At 41.8% G+C, this 20,374-nt stretch overlaps 1 protein-coding gene across 3 annotated transcripts in view; it reads left to right on the forward strand.

Annotated features, from left to right (window-relative positions):
• Nucleotides 1–19,594, forward strand: part of ROCK2 (Rho associated coiled-coil containing protein kinase 2) — a 161,796-nt gene extending 142,202 nt beyond the window's left edge. For all 3 annotated transcript variants that reach the window (XM_073336011.1, XM_073336009.1, XM_073336010.1), the window contains one exon: nucleotides 10,874–19,594. In XM_073336011.1, coding sequence (XP_073192112.1) covers nucleotides 10,874–10,877 — 4 coding nt within the window. In that variant the 3' untranslated portion in view covers nucleotides 10,878–19,594. The remainder of the gene's footprint in view (nucleotides 1–10,873) is intronic.
• The last annotated feature ends 780 nt before the right edge of the window (nucleotides 19,595–20,374 follow it).

The following is a 20,374-nucleotide window of genomic DNA, read 5'->3' on the forward strand; positions in this document are numbered from 1 at the left end:
CTTGTAAAAAGAGAAGGGACAAAATTTGTTAAAAGTCTTATAGTCCCCAAAAAAACTTTTATGGTAATGGCTATCAGAGGATTAAACCTTACCTGTGCTTGCAGTAACTGAGTTCCCCCACTCTCAACCAGTTTGTCTCTTTTAAATGAATGGTCACTGACTTGCTTCTCAGTACTTTGGCTGAATGTGGTGCCAGGACCATTCTTGCACCCCAAAACAACAAAATTGTAACCATGGTAACAACTTGTAAATAATTTCCTTTTAGACCTATCAGTGATGATACAAAAGGTAAGCTCTAGTAGTCCTATTTCAGAGTTAAATTTGTATTTATTATTGCAAAGCCAGTCAAACTGGTTGAGTATATCAGCGAAATACGCAGAGTAAGTCAGTTGCCAGCCATCCACTAAGGAATTATCCTAATAGAGAAAAGTCTATTGGAAGAATATCTTTGCTAAAGCACTAGCTTTTCCAAAGTGGACGTCAGTAGGATTTTCATGTATTTATAATCTGTTGAATACTTGTACATCTCTAGTAAAACATTTGTAAATGAATTTTCCTCCTAAATCCTTAAAGCTAACAGTCAGAAAACTATGCTCAAAAATCCTTCACTAAACCTGAACATTTTAGTAGCTTTCTGATGGTCATGTCTAGTCCATATTTGCCCAATTTATTAAACTGATATTGACTATGTTGAAGTGAACATCAAGCTTTATTGACTCAGGTGAAGCTTAAAATGATATATAATTTGAGGGGCAATAAATCTTGATGTTCACCCCAGGAAGATTTCCTTACATTCTTGCATACTTTCAGAATATCTAGAAAGCTTTCCATCGTAGTCATGAAATAAATTCCGTGGTATTTAAATTTACATTCTAAATGGTAGACAAAGATAGAAGTTAAAAAGAAATAATCATCCTGAACCAATCAGGAAGCGGAAGTTTGTAATCAGATTGAATCATGAATCCTGCCAGTACTGTCTTCTGACTGTTCAGGAGCAAAGTGGGATGCATTCACTTGCACATTAATTGCAGTCTAGTTAACATTCTTCTTCAAATGATTGCTCATATCAGTTCCAAGTAGGTGTATGCGCACCACATGCTCGATCGTCGGGTCGATCTGTGGAGCCTCCTGGAGTGGTGCCCTTATGGCAGTGAATATAGGTCCCTGCCGACCCGCCACCTCTTCAGTTCCTTCTTACCGCCAGTGACGGTTGTTGGAGCTTCTTTGTTCTCTTGCCTCGGGCAAGCTCTTCTAGCGAACAGTTGTTCTTTTATATAGTTCTACTTAGTGTAGTTTTTTCTAGTGTTTTAGTTAGTTAGTTCGTAGATAAGTTTCTGTTGGTGGAAGTTCTCCCCATTCCCTGTTTTCTTACTTCCCTCTGGGGACCGGGGCATCCTCATGACTCATGCTTAAAGTGCTTGGGGGAAACCCACCAGACCGACAAATGCAAGAACTGCAGGAGCTTCTGCCCAAGGACGAAGAAGGAGAGAGACTTTAGACTTAAGCTTCTCCTTATGGAGTCAGATCTCTGTCCCCAGCTGGCTCAGACTGCATCCGGATCCAAGCCCAGTGCTTCAGTGCAGCACGCATCGGCCTCAGTAAGGGAGGCTGTGGTGCCTGTGAAGAACTCAGGGTCCAGAGACCTACAGCACTGACGCTCTGGCACTGAAGACAAGTTTGTTGATTTCTTGGCACCGATCTCACTTCCAAGTGCCGCATAAGAAATGGAGAAGAGCTGAAAAAGGGCGCTCGCTGACAGTCCGAGCAGTGGAACACAAGGTTGCCCATGGAGTGCATCCCACATTGGGACACCCAGCTCCTGCTCAGGGACAGCTGGTACTGTTAATTCTGGCCACCCAGGGGGAACTGTTGAGTCCAGTCCCGTTGGACTCCCCGGGATGGGAGAGCCAAACTGGGGAGTTGGACATGCCGTCCATTCCTGACACTTTCAAGACTGCTAGGAACCTCATAGAGATGGCAACCCAGCACTCCCCGGAGCTGGCAGAGCCGACAGCATCAGCAGCTCCAGCATGGCGCAGGGTGGCTGGACTGTCTAAGGGCAAACAGGGCATGCTACGGCACCGGTCGTCCTCACCTTGGCACCAATCACCAGTACCGTCCCACACGGCACTGCCTTGGAGCCCAAGATCAGACTCGTGCTCAGAGTCAGAGCTGGAGTCAGGTGTTTCCAGACGCAGCCGGCACTGGTCTCGTCACTCCAGGCATAACGAGACGCAGCAACTTCCAATGATGCTCTGGCCACCACAGTGGCAGGCACCTGCTCAGTGGCTGTTTTGAACCCAATGGGCATATCATAGAGCCCTGAGGCCAAGCCTCAGGTCCCTTTTAGTCACGTCTGACAGACGGGGACCTCCACCTGCCTCCATGGTGAGGGAACCTCCAAGGGGTTCCAAGCCCAGCACCAGACCCAACTCCAAATTCACATCCGCCACTGCACAGGAAGCTCCTGCAAGGGAGGACCTCTGTGAGTTGGAAGGTCAGGAGGACCCTGTGCCTATGAGGGCTTCTTCATCCTCCTCCCTGTGCGAAGCAGTAGCGGGCTCATCTGCCTCCTTACCGGCTTTGGACAATAGAGCCCATCAGGAGCTGCTGAGAAGAGTAGCCCAAAATCTGGGCCTGCAAGCGGAGGAGGTGTCAGAAGAAATTGACCCTATGGTGGACATTCTGACACCAGAAGGTCCTTCCAGCATGGCCTTGCCATTGATCAAGACCATCCACAATACTACCAAGACCCTCTGGCACACTCCTGCTTCCATTTTATCCACGGCTAAAGGGGTGGAAAGGAAGTACTTTGTACCCTCTAAAGAATACTAATACCTTTTCACCCACCGTCAGCCGGGCATGCTAGTCATGGATGCAGCCAATGCCAAAGAAAGGCAGGGTCACCAGGGCCCCAGTCCAAAGTCTAAAGAGGCAACGAAGCTGGACCTCTTTGACCATAAGGTCTGTTCCACCGGGGTTCCAGCTTCGAATCACCAATCAATAGGCAGTTTCTTAGGCACTAGAGTTTTAACTCTTGGAACTACCTGTCCAACTTTAAGGAGCTGCTTCCATCTGACTCCTGCTCTGACTTTGGGGTGGCCCTGGAGGAAGGGAAGACCATTGCAAGGACTTCCTTGCAGGCTGCATTAGACTCAGCGGACTCGGCCACCCGTACAATGTCCACGGCCATTGTAATACGGTGCAGCTTGTGGCTCAAGTCTTGGACCTCCCCCTGGAGGTCCAACAGACTTTTCAGGACCTGCCCTTCGATGGTACGAGTCTCTTTGCTGAGCAGACGGACTCTAGGGTCCACAGTTTCAAGCACTCTAGAGCGACCTTAAAGTCCTTGGGGCGTCATACGCCAGCCCCGCAAAGAAAGCATTTTAAGCCTCAGCCACCGCCTTGCTTCTACCCCTCTCAGCCGAGACAAGACTATAACAGGAGACGAGGTAGGAATACTAGGGGAAGGCCTCCGCAGTCATCCTCTACCCGGAGCCATGGCTCAGTGAGACAGTTGCCAGCTCCTAAGAAAAACTTTTGAAGATGCGCCCAGGGGCATCACACCAGTCCAATCCCTGATATTTCCCCTCCTTTTGTGAACAGTCTATCCTATTTCTACCATGCTTGGGCCCAAATAACATCAGATGTCTAGGTCTTGAGCATAGTAGGCTTGGTATATTCTCTCCAATTCTGTATCCTCTGACCCACCTTCCCTGTCACTCTTCAGGGAACCTTCTCACAAGCAACTTCTAGTGCAGGAGGTGCAAATGCTCCTACAAATCGGGGCAGTAAAAGAGGTTCCTATGGAGTTCAGGGGCAGGGGATTCTATTCCCGTTACTTCCTAATCCCCAAGGCCAAGGGTGGGCTCCGGCCTATTCTTGACCTGTGAAACCTTAACAGATTCATGAAGAAGCTGAAGTTTCGCATGGTCTTCTTGGCTTCCATCATTCCCTCTGTGGATCCAGGGGACTGGTAAGCCATTCTTGATATGAAGGATGCGTACTTCCATGTGTCCATAATCCTGTCCCACAGACGTTTCATTTTATTTGTGGTCAACGACACCCACTGTCAGTTCACGGTCCTCCCATTTGGCCTTTTGTCAGCCCCTCGGGTGTTCATCAAATGTATGACAGTTGTGGTGGCCTTCCTGCGAAAGTGACAGGTGCAAGTTTTCTTGTACCTGGACAACTGACTGATCAAGGGTCGATCTTGGGCCCAAGTGGAGGACTATGTGACTCTGGTGCATTCTGGTGAATTCCTCAGGCTCGGTCTCTTTCTAAACGTGAAAAGTTCTACTGTAACCTCTACACAGAGGATAGAGTTCATCGGAGCCCTCGTGGACTCGACCTAGGCCAGGGCTTTTCTCCCAGGAGCTTGTTTCCTTGCCATGCATGCCATCATAGAGGATCTCAAGAGATTTCCCCACTATGACAGCATGAACTTGTCTGAAGTTGCTCGGGCATATGGCTGCCTGCACGTATGTGGTACAGTGTGCCAGGTTGCAGCTACATCCTCTTCAGGTGTGGCTAGCCTGAGTTTACAGGCCAAACCGAGACCACATAGACTAGTCACTCTTACTCCTAGGGTTCTCAAATCTCTCCCATGGTGGCTCAACCCACAAGCAGTATGTGTGGAAATGCCATTCTCCATGCCTCAGCCGTCGCTGTCTCCAGTCACAGATGCATCAGCGAGAGAATGGGGGGCACACCTGGACAAACTCAGGACACAAGGCCTCTGGTCTCAGGTGGAACTTCCACTGCATATCAACGTCAGGGAGCTGTGGACGGTTCACCTCTCTTGCTCGACGTTTCAAACCCATCTACAGGGCAGATGTGTATCCGTACTGAAAGACAATACCACAGCAGTGTTTTATATAAACAGAGAAGGTGGTGCTTGCTCCTCTCCCATGTGCCAGGAAGCCCTCAAGCTGTGCACTCAATACAGTTGGAGGCCTCCTACCAGCATGGCCACATCAGCACTGCTGGACCTGTCAGTGGATACGCCCATGACTTTGCCCTTGGTTCCAGACTTGATCACACAGGACCACTGCCATTCCAGCACCCCAACCTAGAGTCTCTCCATCGCACAGGATGGAAACTCCATGGCTGACTCCGCTAGAACTTCCTGCCCAGACTCAGTTAGAGAGGGTCTCCTCAGCAACAGGAAGACTTCCACTCATGCCGCTTATGTGGCAAAGTGTAAGAGATTTTCCATTTGGTCCCTCCAGAAAGGTGGTACTCTGTTGCAGTCCTTGATTCCCTTTATCCTGGATTACTTGCTTCACCTGAAGCAACAGGGGCTGGCATTTTCATCAGTAAAGGTGCATGTGGTGGCAATCTTTGCTTTCCCATCCCAGCTCAATGGGACACTCAGTGTTTCCTATCCCTATGGTGGGTCGTTTCCTCAAGGGCTGGACAGACTGTACCCCCAAATAAAACAACCAATCCCTCCATGGGGTCTTAATCTGGTGCTCTCAAGGCTCATGGGCCCTCTCTTTGAGCTCCTAGCAACGTGCTCCCTTCTCTACCTGTACTGGAAAGGTGGTGTTCCTAGTGACTATCACATCAGCCAGTCTGAGCTCAAGGCTTTGACGTCCAAGCCCCCTTATACCATGTTTTATAAGGACAAGGTACAATTGCGGCTGCACCCAGCTTTCCTCCCAAAGGAAGTTTCACAATTTCACGTGCCGGTGTTCTATCCTAAGCCGTACACCAACGACAGGGAATGCATGCTCCATTCCCTGGATGTTAGACTGGCATTAGCCTTTTACATCGAGCGAACAAAGCCATATAGGAAGTCAACGCAGCTCTTCATCACTATTGCCAAAAGAATGAAGGGTCTCCCTATTTCATCTCAGTGAATCTCTTCTTTCACGGCCAGCATCAGAACATGCTATGACCTAGCAAAGATTCTGGCCCCGGTATTGACAGTGCACTCCACAAGAGCACAGGCTTCATCTGCAGCATTCCTGGTACAGGTCCCCATTCAGGACACCTGCAGGGCAGAGACGGGGTCGTCTGTTCACACGTTTACGTCGCACTACACCATCACTCAACAGGCTAGAAATGATGCTGTATTTGGTAGAGCCATGCTACAGTCAGCAGCTCGGTGAACTCCGACCCCTCCTCCAGGGTACTGCTTGAGTGTCACCTACTTGGAATGGACATGAGCAATCACTTGAAGAAAAAACGGTTACCTACCTTTCGTAACTGTTGTTCTTTGAGATGTGTTGCTCATATTCATTCCAAGGCCCACTCGCCTCTCCTTTGTCGGAGTATCCAGCAAGAAGAAACTGAAGGGTCAGCAGGTCATCAGGGACCTGTATTCATACCAGCATAAGGGCACCAATGCAGCGGGCTCCACAGCCAACCCGACGGGTACCACTAGGAGAAAACCTTCCAAAGATCATGCACGCGGCACACACACACCGTCTTGGAATTGACATGAGCAACACATCTCGAAGAACAATAGATAAAGGTAGGTAACCGTTTTTTATTCCAGGCTGTATTACTGACCTCTGAAGAAGCAAATCATAGACTCTGACTTGTCAACAGCAATTTTCAATTAAGATTTTCACCTTGTATGTAACAGTCTACTTTCATCCTCATGATTTTTTTTAACAAAATGTTCATGTAACATAGTACATGTAAGATTTACTTCTACATTTTATTACTAATTTTTTTTTAGCTCTGGCCCTCTCCTTCGAATCATTCTTCACTGATTTTTTTTCTATACTGTATATTTTGCCATAGCAACAGTAAGTAATAGGGACCTGTGTCTCATCCTGTGAGCATGCTGACCATACTAACCATGAGAACTCACTTAAAATCTGTAAATGACAATATTTTGAAAGTTATATATTTATATCTATCAGTCAATCACATTTAGTAATCTAGTTTTTGAAAAAAAAAGAACAAATTCACATAAGTATGTTAAACGTATTTGTCATTTTTGGATTTTGTATATTGCTTGTGTATTGCTGTTTTAAATCTTTCTCCTTCATAACCCATATACTCTGTTTCTGTATCCTAATACGGATGGGATTGTTAAAAAATTAAAGTCTGATACTATTTTCACCTAAGATAACTGCATAATAGCTCAGATTAATCCTTGATGCAACTCTACCTTCAGCAGAGCTGCACCGGGGACGAATTTGCCCCAGGATATTGTAATTAAATATACTGTGGGAAATCTGAAGTATGTCAGAGTAACAACAAAAAATGTATTCTGCTGTATCTTTTTGCTTTTACACATTTTATTCCTGCAACTGCACTGGGTTCTAGCCCATGAAAGTTTATGTCCAGATAAATTTGTTAGTCTCTAAGGTGCCACAAGGACTCCTCGTTGTTTTTGCTGATTCTATGAAACCTGTCCAGATTATGGCTTTTTGTTAATGTATTTAATATTGAATTATGTTGTAAAATCATAGGAGTTATAGATGGAAAAGGCCTGTGAGGTCATCACATCCATCTTACTATTGCGAGCTTCTTTGTCAAATCAATTCAATTAAGATTTTTTTTTGGTGTGTTCATCAAATAGTCGACATATTTTTTTGTGAATTAGTGTGAATGCTATGGCTAGTTTGTGTTTGACTTGTTTCTGTAAAGGTTCTTACTGCAAGGGTTTACAATATGGAATGTATATTTTTCTTTTCTATACCTCATTAATAATGAGGATTTTCCCTCATAAGACTTGAATGTCCTGACTGTTTCTTTAAGTTTTTCGCAGCTGTTCTTTTTAATAATTTAAAAGGCAAACCAGTTTCCACATACACTATGTGTAGTTTCTGATTATCAGTTTCATTGCGGCACTAAATCGTGGCAGAAGTTTAACCTTCGCTTCCCCACATGAATGACAACTTCTTTTGATATCTAATATCTGCTACCACTGTATGAGGAATGACAACACTTACAGCTCATAGAATAAATAAATATCAAAACTTCAGTGATTCATCATTTTTTGAAAGTTAAAGAAATTAAAAACAAAACTCAAAGCCCATCATATTTAATACATGTAAACTAATTATCATAAATACATGCTTTATTTTAAACACTATGCTAGAGGAGGTTCATTTACGCACTTTATTTAGGTCAGTGTTTTTCCTCCATCCTCGCTTTGTCATGTTTAAAGGCCTGATGCAAAATCCATTGAAGTCAATGGAAAGACCCCTATTGACTTTATTGGGCTTCCGATGAAGTCCTAAATGCTGGATGGTAAAATTTACATTAATTTGTTTGCAAATCCAGACCGACCAACCCCTTTAGAGTATTCAGATGCTTTAGTATGTATTAATCTTAACTTGCATAAAATATTAGCTCTTTAGATGAGCTGAAACAATTGTTCATGGCTCACATATTTTTTCATGGAAGGTTTAGCAGATGAGCATAAAATTGCAGCTCAGCCAAGAAGAACTGCAACATCAAGACAAGACGGCAGTTAGCCCTTATGAAGCTTTAGAGTTGTTGTTTTTTAAACAACTTTACTAAATGTTACAAAAATAGGATTCCTGACTTTAGTCTGAAAGAGTCATATGAATTAGTTAAATGGAATCTACATTACATTTAGTGATTTATGTGTCAAATTTCCAGTGTATAAAATATATTGATCTACATGAGCACTAAATTCATCTAGTTTATTAAAACAAATTATATATATGCATTTAGCATGGCCATGGACTTTGTATAGAGAAATGAAAACATATGTAAAGATTAATCCTCATTTATAACCTGCTTTTTGTTATGCCACATGTCATGAAATGTTAAATCAGAAGACTGTGTACACAAGGCAGTATTGTAATAGATAGTGATAATTTTAATAACATTGGACTTTGGAATATTTTAATAAAGAGTAGTCCATTTTAAACATCAAAACCTCCTATTGCAGATTGCTTGATTTGGCATTTAAAGACTGGGATTGGTCATTTGATGATGTTGCTGATGATATTGATGGTGATGATGATGTTTTTGATTTCTGAAGATGTAAAAGGGTAAATCAAAGTAGTGAGGAATGCATTGTTTGACTTTTGAATAGAGCATGCTAGTTGGGTTTTGTTTTTCAAAGCAGAAAAAGTATGAGAAATCTCATTTTTAATATTATGCATTCAAAATGAGATTTCATTCAGTTTGAAAAAGATCAATTTTCAGAGGAGTCACTTTAACTAAAAATGAGTATTTGCCTTTTACATATGTGATTTTAATTATAGTTTTCTGTTCAGAATTCATGTCTATCTGTCCCAGTTGAGTGGAAAAGGAGATAACTGCTACTGTCAGAGAATATACTTATAGCAGTAGTACTGCTAACCTCTATAAACAAACCATTTTTGAGATGTAAAAATAAAAATTGTCACGTTTTAATCTTTATTTGACACACTGAAGATATGTCAGTTTGCAGTAAAAATGCCTTTTTAAAGTGTAAAGTGACTTGTCTATGGCTAGCAAACTTGAAACAAGAGCTTTGCATTGTGCATTTCCTAATATTGCTATGAAATACAGATTTATGACTTGGCTTTTCTCTGTAGTGTTGTGCTTTTTGGGTTTCTAACAGTGCACTTGAAAAAATTCTAAGTAAAATTGCATTGCTAATGCAGTGAGCTGAATTCCTTGAATGCTATTGTAAATGTAAAGCAGTTCTATTTATAATTAACTAAAACTAGTTTAACTGAAAATGATCTAATTAGTTTGCAAATCTCCCCTGGCTCCGCACATTCCTCTGCCCTGCTTCCTGCCCCCATTGCTCCTCAACCATGGAGGGAGGGGTCACTGTATACGGAGCTGCTCCCCTGTCCACCCAACCCCCATGCATCTGGACTTCCCCCCTATACCCAGACCCCCTTCTGAACCTCACATCCTCCACACACACACACCTGGACTCCCCCACTAAGTCCCACCCCTGTGCATCCAGATCCCCACCCCTAAACCCAGACCACTCCCTGCTGAGCCCTACATGCTTGAAAGCCCCACCCTGTATGCACCTGGACCATCCCTATGAGCCATCCAGACCCCCATCCCACCAAGCTCCACTCCCTCAACACCCAGACCCCCCAGTGAGCTCCCTACACCCAGACCCCTCCCAATGAGCACCAGACTCCCCCTGCTGAGCCCCAGCTGCCTTCACCTGGACCCCTCCTGCAGAGTCCCATTGTCCCTGCACTTGGAACCCTTCTCCCCAAAGAGCTCCTGTTTATTCAGATTGTACCTGGACCCCACCATTGAGCCATCCTCACCTAGATTGCCCCACACCAAATCCTCTCAACTCCACACTTTGATTCCCCCCCCCACACACACACAAAGCCCCTCCACACTTGGATCCTGCTGGTCTGAGCCTGCTTGCCCACACCTAGTGTGCCTGGCATGGCGGGGCAGGGCTCCAAGGTGTTTCTGGAGCAGGTCCAGCCCTTGTGCTGTGTAACGGTCAGGTGCAGCCTCACTGCCAAATGTGTCCTGGAGGGGGAGGGGAGCTGCAGGGCAACCTCCCACCTCCATGCAGCCAGTGGCCTGTGCTCTCTGCTGCCATGCGCTCTCCGCTGCCATGCTGATTATGATTATTTATTGACAAATAATATGTGCAGAATTTTAAAATATTTTGCACAGAATTTGTATTTTTTGGCGCAGAATTCCCTCAGGAGAATGCCCAATGAACTGAGTTATTAGTATCAATAAAATATAATTGTCTTAATCTCAGAATAAGTTTGAAATTGTGGTGCATAGGATACAGTGTTTTAAAATAACATAATGCTATTTAATGCAAATAAGTAGCATTTGTTGCAAGAGTGCAGAAGTGCATATTTAAAATAAAAAATTGGAGCAAATTTCTCTTTTCAGCAGAGGGATGTGCATTGCATTTACTGATCAAACCTTTCTTCTTTTTCAGCTAACTGCCTTCTGTGAATGCAGTCACTATTCAAGGTGATAATTTTCTTCCCACTAAAACAAGACTGAAACACGATGTCCCAAAATTTATTAAAATATATATTTTCCTGAGAGACTGTACTATATATATCAGAGGTTTACAATTTTTGCTGCAATATAAATTACTAATCTCTGAGGGCTGTTTTGTAATCCCTTGGGGTAACTGATCAAATGAGGACTGTTGGTAATAGTATAAGGATACTTTAGCTAACCTTTTGGAGTCTTGTTCCAAAAAAGTTTATCTTGGCAAGACACACACACACTACATTTCACAAAAGAATTGAGAAGAGTGAAAATTAAAACTGAAGAAATCCATCTTTCAACTTTGATAGAGAGATGCCACCAGCATGTTTGCCAGAAAAGTAGGCGGGAAAGATCCACCACAGTGGTATAGACTGCATCTTTAAGAAGTGACCATTATACTGTGTATATATATTGTACTGTAATACTGCAAGAGGGTTTTAAAAAAACTTTCCACTTTATTTTTTTATGCATATTAATCAGATACCATTACTTACTGCAGTTGCAACTATGCACTTGTGTAAAGCCATAATGTTGAAGTTAATATCATTCATACATGTTTATCAAAAGCTGCATGTCATTGTTGAGCAGCTAGTATAATGAGACGTTTGAAGTACATACTCATTTCAATTATTTCATAATGGGCAGTCCTATTTTACCTATCTGAATGCCTTAATTTAATTTTTTCAAGGTCTATGCCCATTCTCTGTATTTAAGGATAAAAGAATGTTTACCAGCTCTTAGGATACAAATTTGCTTTGTGGCAGAAAAAATAGTGCACTATTTTTACACACAATTATATCAATGTCAGCCTATTTTGAATGTATATTGATTGGTTTTGGGGTGGGGAGGGAGTTTTGGTTACAGAAACAATAATTGATAGTATTGAAACTAATATAACTTTCATGTGTACATGTAACTTTTCATCCAGTCCTTTTTACAAACCTCAATATTAGTCATTGACTTTATATTACCCTTATTAAGTGCTATGAAACTTCATTTTGCCTTGTTTTGCGTATTCTCCTAGATGTGTTTTTATTTCTGGAAAAAAAGTCTGACTATTTTTACATTTTCACAGTACAATATCAAAGGACTGTCACAAACTTTGAAGAAAACTAAAACAGACTGTAGATGTATTTTAAATTTTTGAATTTAGTTCTCTAGCACATAGCTGTAGGCGTAGAAAAATATTTCAGTAGTGTGTTTTGAGAACTTATAGCTGGGAATAAAGGGCCTCAGAGGCACTTAATCTGATTTTTTTTTTTTTAACTTGGACTTGTACAAAAATATAATTTATGTGGGCTCGTTCATGCTGTGTTCATAATTATCCCCAAAAAATGCATGTTTTATACAACTACAGGATGCTATGTTAAACATATCGACAGTAAAAAAAAAAAAAAAAATGTAACCTCCTACTTGGTCTCTTTTTTTATATATATATATATATTTATATAATTTTTGGTAGTGTGATCATTAAAAATATTATTGAACGTTTCAAGGAAGGAAGACATTTCACTTGATCTTTTCTTTGGGAACAGTGTTGAGATGTTTAAAGGATAGGACCATGACTTGTATAACACTATCATGGAGAGTGAACTTAGGACCACAGGAGTACTGAAAATGGATATAGTTACATTTTATTACCGCTAATACAATGTAACTTTCCCAGTCTGTGCTCAGTTTTATAGTTATGCATTCTCAACCTAAAATGTTTGGGTATTCTTCAACTTAAAACTAAAAGGTTCAAGTATTGGCCCAATGCACAGTAAAAGCTGTGTATCCTTTCCCTGCTTGTTGTGATTTACTGAAATGAAACAGGTTTTAGGTAATGCTTATTTGCAGACAAAACAAAATTTTAAAAATGTATTCAATAAAACTGTTTCCATTCACTGAAAGCATGCATATTTTATATAAAATATTTTGTTACATTGTGGGAAGTTCTATCCTATTCTGAATTGGAGAATATACATACATATATATATATAAAAAAAAAAGCTATCTGAGTAAGGTAAAATAGTTCCTGATGTTGACAAAACTGGTAATTAATTGAAATATTTATATATAAAAGGCAGCAATTGTCATGATTGTGTGAAAATGAAATCTGTCATTTAAGGGGAAGGTGTAAAGAAATCTAACTAAGGCCAGAAGGAGGACCCTGGCAGCACAGATCCAATGACAACATGGTAAGCAAGGCCCAGGAGCTGCTTGGGGCCAGAGCCACTGCAGTGTCTCCACATGGAAGGCCCTAACCTCCCAAGGATCTCTAGGGATCTGCCAAATTTGGGGTGGCTTTTCTGTGGAAGAAACACCCCACTCCAAGCATCATGTTACAGGGAATCTCCACAAAGAAATCATCCTGGGGATTTCCTCATAAGAAGTTCCTTCATGTGGCTTTTCATATGGGAGGGGATAATATGGCCTCTGATAGCTAGCATTTTTATAACCAAGTTTAACCTTAAAAATCATTGTGAAATATCCACCCTCCAAAGAGAGAATATACTGTGTTTACCAGCCTCATCTTTGAGATGTATGTGTGTGTGTTTGTACAAACAGTAAATTGTACTTAGTTTTGCCCTTGCAAGTAACTAATGTTACTGTGGAACTCCCTAATTATTCCCTGTACTGAGGAATAACATTAATAATCAGGGATCCTAGAAATCTGTTTGCCGCGAAAAAACGTGGAATTTGCATTTTTACAGAGACTCTTTATTTTTTACATTTTGTGAAAAATATAAAAACATACACGGAGTGAACTCCATTTATCTAAGCCTCCATTATCCAGCTCTCTGTATTAACAGAACCACCAGGGGCTGACAACACCGGGCGGCTGGTGATTTGGTTAATATGGACAGGTGGGTAGTGGAGTTTTGGATAAACAGGGTTCTACTGTATATCAATAAAACATGTTAAACTGCTACCCATATTTATTGTGGCTAGGGAAACTGAAGTTCAGCGTTTCATTTTAATTGCAAAAAAATATAGATTTGGGGTTTTTTCTTATTGGAGGATTTTGGTTTTTTATCATGGAAAACTAGGATGCCTGCTAAAAAGGTAATCTGGAATGCAAAATTATCAAGATTTTAATTACAATCACTGTAGACATACCTGCATATCAGCTTCCTTTTCCTCATATTCAGCTCTTCCCATTTACCTCGCTTTGTATAAAACATTACCTTAACCTATTGATCTGATTACATTCTGTTCACAGTCACACTTCCCCATAGCCCATGTAGGGTCTGTTTTATTCAGAATTGGGCAAGCTCATTCTTTAGTCAGTTTCAGAAATACTTGCCAAGAGCATGTTGTTTGTTCTACTAATTCTGACCGTCATTGCAAACTTAACTTTTAAAAGCATTTCCCTATGAACAAGATTAAGTGATTAAGACACAACATACAGCAGTCTCTTATTAATTTAATAAAGGCTACTGCCATTGGCATAATGTACAGAAGAGCTATGGAGGGTTATATTTGTTCACATTATTTGTTTAGAAAGTTTGTTTTGCCATTGTTTAAATTCTTTCTGGTGAACCCCTACATCAGGCTCTCAAGAACATCGCTGGGAATAAAAGAACCTTGGTAATCTGTGAAATTAAAGCCCAGTCCCACTGAGGGTATGTCTGTACTGTAATCACAGGGTCTGACTGCAGCTCCAGCCAACATAGCTGAGCTAATGTTAATCTAGCTAGTTCAGGTCCCAGAAGAGTGAAGTCGCAGCAGTATGTGCAGGGTCCACAAACCCATTTATAACCCTGGTAATTTCTCATAGGGCTAGCCCACACTGTAGTTTGTACTGCTATAGCTTCGCTGCTCCAGGACCTCGGTTAGTTAGATTACAGCTATTTTGGGTACATTGGCTCAAACTGCAATCAGGCCTAGTAACTGCAGTCTATATGTATCCTCAGATTCCCTGTGTGAGCTCCAGGGGCTGGGTATTGTTCTTCCTGACTGAGCAGAGGCAAGTAATTGGCAGGTTTTCTGGAAATGTTTCTTTTGGCCCTTGGGTAAATACTGGAGGCCAACAGTCTACAAATTACAGGGAGTCCTGATTGTCACAATTCAGGGCAACAGCACCTGTATATTCCCTCAATGGTCCAGCAAGCGCACCCACTTTCAGGCTCCTAACACCCTGGTCATTGCCTCTCTTGGGTGGAGACCTGCGTGTCTCTCCCTTCTGACTGGGGTATTTCTAGGATGCACCATTCCTGGATTTCACTGTGTTAATCCCAGCAGGCTGCCCAAGTGCACCTTCTTGCTTTCTCTTGAGACTGATGATAGAGAGATTGTCAGCAATTATAAATTACCACAAAATAACTTTTATTTGATTCTTTAAGGTAAAAGCACTACGAAGTACACAGTAAAAGAACCTACAGACATGCTACTACTCTTACCAGAGATCAGCCCCACCCTAACATGGGCTCTTGCTGGAGCAGTCCTTCCAAACCTCACCTAAGGGGTTTCTTTTGTGATCACAAGTTCATCACAGCTTCAGCTCAGAACAAGCACACTCATAAGTTTTGTCCACCCTTTATACTGTTCAGGAGACTTTTGATCTGGAGTTTCGAGGACCAGGTAATTAATTTTCATCCTCAGGGCACAGTTTCAAAAGAGTGGATTCAAAGTGGGTCATTTACATTCCCTTACACTCAGGTTTTCCTAGGAAATCTGCTTCACATGTATTATTTCAAAACGCCCTTGGAAATTCCTAATACCTGCCTGAGATTGCATTAGTCAGTCTCCTATAGAAGTTAAAATACATAAAATTCCACAATAACACATATTCAATTGCATTTTTAATACAATGAGCCCCAAAAGTATTAAAGCGCAATACATAAAGGGCAACTTAATTCAGTATATTGCAGGAATGTCAGCCTGTCACACTGATTATCTTGGTGAACTCTCTAGATACGTCCAATTTATGGAGGTGCTTCATATATTCGGAGCTACCTCTTTGCAGTCGAAAGTTCAGTGTCCCTGGGGACAAAAGTGGGGGGATTATCAACAGTTTGTCACCTGCTAGGGCTTGTCTACACAGTACAGCAAAGTGCTATAGAGGAGTGTGATAGGTAGAGCACGCTAGCAGGATTTACATGAGGGAGTTGGAGCATTCTAACAGATACCTAGTTCACATTAACATAATGTGGTCTACACTGGGTAATTAGGGCAACACATTAGAGTATTCTACAAAAAACACCCCTCAGGCGTGCTCTGCCACAACGTGTAGATAAGACTTTAGAGATTAAAGCTGCAAATTCCAGTTCACCTGCTTAGATTTACAGGAATTTGTTGTTACATGTAGCACTCAAGAAGCTGGGAGGAGATGGAACAGCACGTAACAAAGAAAATAATTAAAATGGCAGTCACCAGCATAGCAAGCATAACAGTGGGGCTGGGAGACTACCTCTCTTCCACTGACCTCCATATCTTCATGGTCCTTCACAAGTAGTAAGTGACATTCAGTCTAGTGGCTCCAAATCTTCAATACATTTTTTTTCTTTAGCTCCATGTGCTTTGGCAGGAAGGGTGACTGGATAGAAGGGGATAGCAATCACGCCTTGTGTAGAGGACTAGTTAAATGGAGGCTCCTCTCAACTTGCGGTCACATCCAGCTCTGGAACTTTTTCAAATACTGGACTGATTGTAATGTATCAAAGAACCTAGGAGTTTATCTTAACAGTGGATAAGTAAGTTTTATCAGGTGAAATTCCTCATGTGAATCTGTGATATCCTGCGGAAAGCCTGTCCTGTTGGAATGCTTTTTTCTATCTTTAGAGCTCATCTCCCCGTTTTGAAGAGTCTCAGTACTCAGCAGTCACTATTGCCATGGTGGTTGGGGAAGGAGAAGACATCTTCAGTCATTTTGTGGCTCAAGGACATTAGAGTTTGGATGGTTTTGTGACCTTGTTCATCTACAGAGTTTAATTATATAATCCAATCTAAATTGGGTTTTTAAGACTATAATTTGAAAATATGGATTCTTTGGCATGTTTGGAAACAGCCTAAGATTTTTGTGAGCAGAATGGGCCTGTTTTGAACTGCAGAGTTGCTCAATGTTTCTGAATCTCTGATAGTGCCAGATGTGAGTCATTTTCCAAGTTAAAACCATTTTGGTGATTAGTTTTCACAGAAATCATTGCTGAAAACCCAGACTTGCCCAGGTAACTGGAAGTGTATGAAAGCAGCACTTTCATAGCTTCATCAGGGAGTTCTTCATACATGTCTTTAACAGAAACAGAATTCCTGGTTTGGTATATTTGCAGACTTAGCCTTTGGCATGTGATGACTTCACAACTCTAAGATTTTCTCGAGCTGAGATATTTATTTGGAACATAGGCTTAGCACTTGGTAAAAATCATTCCATTATAAAGATGAGATGCACCTGTCTCTCCCTCACCCACTTTCCCCTATCTGCTAGAGCTGGGGCTCCTGCTGACATTGGGAGCCTCTTTACCTCCCACTTAGCTGAGAGACTTCCTGATGAATGATTTCCATAGCAGGGATTCTCTCTCTGCTGAAGGTACCTCTGTGAGAGCGGAGGGCACAGAGATAAGAGACTAGTGTAGTCTCTTTAATTAGAAAAACCAAAAACAGGCATATTGATTACATTTTTCCTTCCAAACACTCACGGCTCGATGAACCCTTTGTAGCTCCCTAAGGGGGACTCGTGACCCACACTGAACTAGGAGACACTTTTTTTCATTATGGAGGTGGAGGAAGTTGTTCCCCAGAAAAACAAATGCCTCTACAAATAATCCATTTCTAATCCCCAAATCATCCCATATCATAGTGAACTAGTGGTGGATGTTCCAAGAGATCTGATTGTGGGAGCTCTCTAATGCACCACTGTTGAGGGATGATGCTCCAGAAATAAACTATTTATAGTTTATTAAACAGCATGATGCTTCCAACACTAAGGTGTTAAATACGTAGATAAATATGTATGTATAATAAACATTCAGTTTTCCCTCTGTGTATGATGGCAAGATCAAGACAAATGTCATAAAAGTTGCTTTTTTTATTGCAGAAATGGGATTTATTAAAAATCCAGTGTAAGATATCTAATATATTAACAAAAATAGCTGAAAATGACATTATTCATGTGTAACTACAGAACAGAAAAACTGGTGCTGATTTATCCATTTAAGTGTGTTTTATACAGTTTTTACCCAGTAGGAAAATATTTTTAAATGCTTTTTTAAATAGTCACACTTTGCACAGCCAATACAGAAACTTTTGAAAATTTGTACAGACTGTCTAAAGCTAAAAATCTACCCTTGCATTCGCTCCATTAATTCAATACCAAGTAACTGATTTTGAAATACAATGAAAGGCATTAAAAATACCTGTACGGTTGGCAAAAAATATTTTATTATGAAGTTACTGTGATTTCTGGTACTGGAGGTCCTGATCCTGCAATCTTTTCTGTGCAAGCAGACCCTTAGGCTCACATTGAAGTAATGGAGCTCTGCACAGGTACACAGGGTCCACTTCTGTGGCTCTAATTGCTGGATTAGTGCCTATGATCTCACACACTGGGTTGAAATCCTGATTCTGTTGAATTAAATGGCAGTTTTGCCATGGGACCAGACTTTAACCCCTTAGTGATCAATAGACTAAATCAATAGCGGTATAGAAGCTCTTTTAAAAAGAAGATGCTTTTCTACTTGAAAAATGTAATTCTGGGAGAAAACAAGGCATGCTACACACCAGAATAATATATAACAATTGCTGGTTGGAAACATTGTAGTATTCATTCCCCACAGACAAATGTCAAAAGTCACTGCTAGTAATTATGCAAACCTATCTCTTTTAATAAACCTGATATTTTGCTCTACTACAAAGCATGTTATGAGTGGAATGTAAAAGTAAAACCTCAAGTACATATTTGCATCTTACAACTCAGAGAACTTGCAGAACCATATAGTAGAAGGAGTTACGTCAGATTCTATTAGAAAGTAGGTGAGCCCATAGGAGAGAGAGTTTGCCTGTGGCTGTGTAATGTCCTGCACTGAGGTGAGGCATCAGCAGTGGAGAGCGAACCTGGCATCACTGGGATCTTAAAGCAAAAACCTCTACTGCCTGAGCTGTTTGCTCGCTAAGACTGTAGCAGGCTCATTGAGCTGGAGTACTTGCCCTTTAAAAGGGAGCAGGCCTAGTCCACCTGTGCCTGGGTAGCTGCTTTCTAATGGGAATGCAGAGGAGACACCTGGCCTATAAAATGGGTCTGGCAGAAGTTTGGAAAAGAAGGCAATAGGAGGCAGCTGGGATCTGGTAGAAGGTTCCTGCAGTGAGAGTGAGCTGCTGGAGTTCCCCACGGAAGCAGTCGTGGAGAGCTGATGAAGGAAGAGAGCTGGAAAAAAACCTCAGGGCTAGAGAGCAACAGAAAAGAGTTTACCCTGCTGACTTTGAGCCAAGAGAGAAGGTAAATCCAGACAGGCCAGTGTTCCAGACAAGGAGCTAGGAAAGCTCTGGGCCAGGAGAGCAGTGGAAGGAAGTTTGCTTGCTGACTCTTAGAGGTCGCTGAGGAGGAAGATACAAGGGACTAATCCTGGGGGAATCCAGGGCGGGACTCAGAATTTAAGCCCAGGATGGGTGGCCCTTAATTATCTTGCACTTCCATTAAGCCAAGGGCAGGTGGACACTGTTCATTTGGGGGGGGGGGGGGGGAAGAAGAGGGTTGACACTGGGGAGAACACTGAGCACCCCCTGCTGTGATCAAAGAGGGAGGCCAAAGAACAGCCTGGCTTTTGTATTATGATGGACTGTACTTTGACTTTGGGGGTCATTTTGAAGCATTTACACTAATAAATTAGATCACAATGAGGGTATTATTGGACTAAAGAGTGAAGGTAGAGTTTGAGGAACCTTAGGATGGAGAAGCTGATGCTGGGGCACCTTCAGGGCCACTTCTAGCCATGAGGGGGCATCCCAGGATGAACTGTCTTTTTACACATTAACCTCTCTGTGGCCTAGCCATTACTAGAGGGCAGCTGAACATCCACCAAATGGATGTGGTATGGGTTAGAGTTGTAGGATTGAAAGATCCCTAAAAGGTTAATAGGTGCACTTTTGCTTTTATCCCAGTAAAGATGGGTTAGACAAAACAGCTGACTTACAGGTGTTTTGTATGATATAAGCTTTTTAATTGGATGAAAGGAGCATTTGATATATTCATTATGGGTGCGGCAAACCTAGCTTGTTCTGTGATACTACAGCTGAATTACAAATTTAGGGCCAGATTTTCAATTGGCTTCCTTCTTTGCAGACTCCATAGGTAGTCAGATATCTAATTACAGATCTGTTTACAAAAAAGACAGAGGAACCTACTAATGAGTTGTGGTCATACAGTTGCAAAAGAAAAATCAAAATAATTTGGAGGTACAAAACTGTGCCTATATAAATGAAGAAAACTGCTGAAAAGATGACCCTTAATCTGAAAAGAACT

Source organism: Lepidochelys kempii, chromosome 3, assembly GCF_965140265.1.
Source record: "Lepidochelys kempii isolate rLepKem1 chromosome 3, rLepKem1.hap2, whole genome shotgun sequence".
NCBI classification, from domain to species: Eukaryota; Metazoa; Chordata; order Testudines; family Cheloniidae; genus Lepidochelys; species Lepidochelys kempii.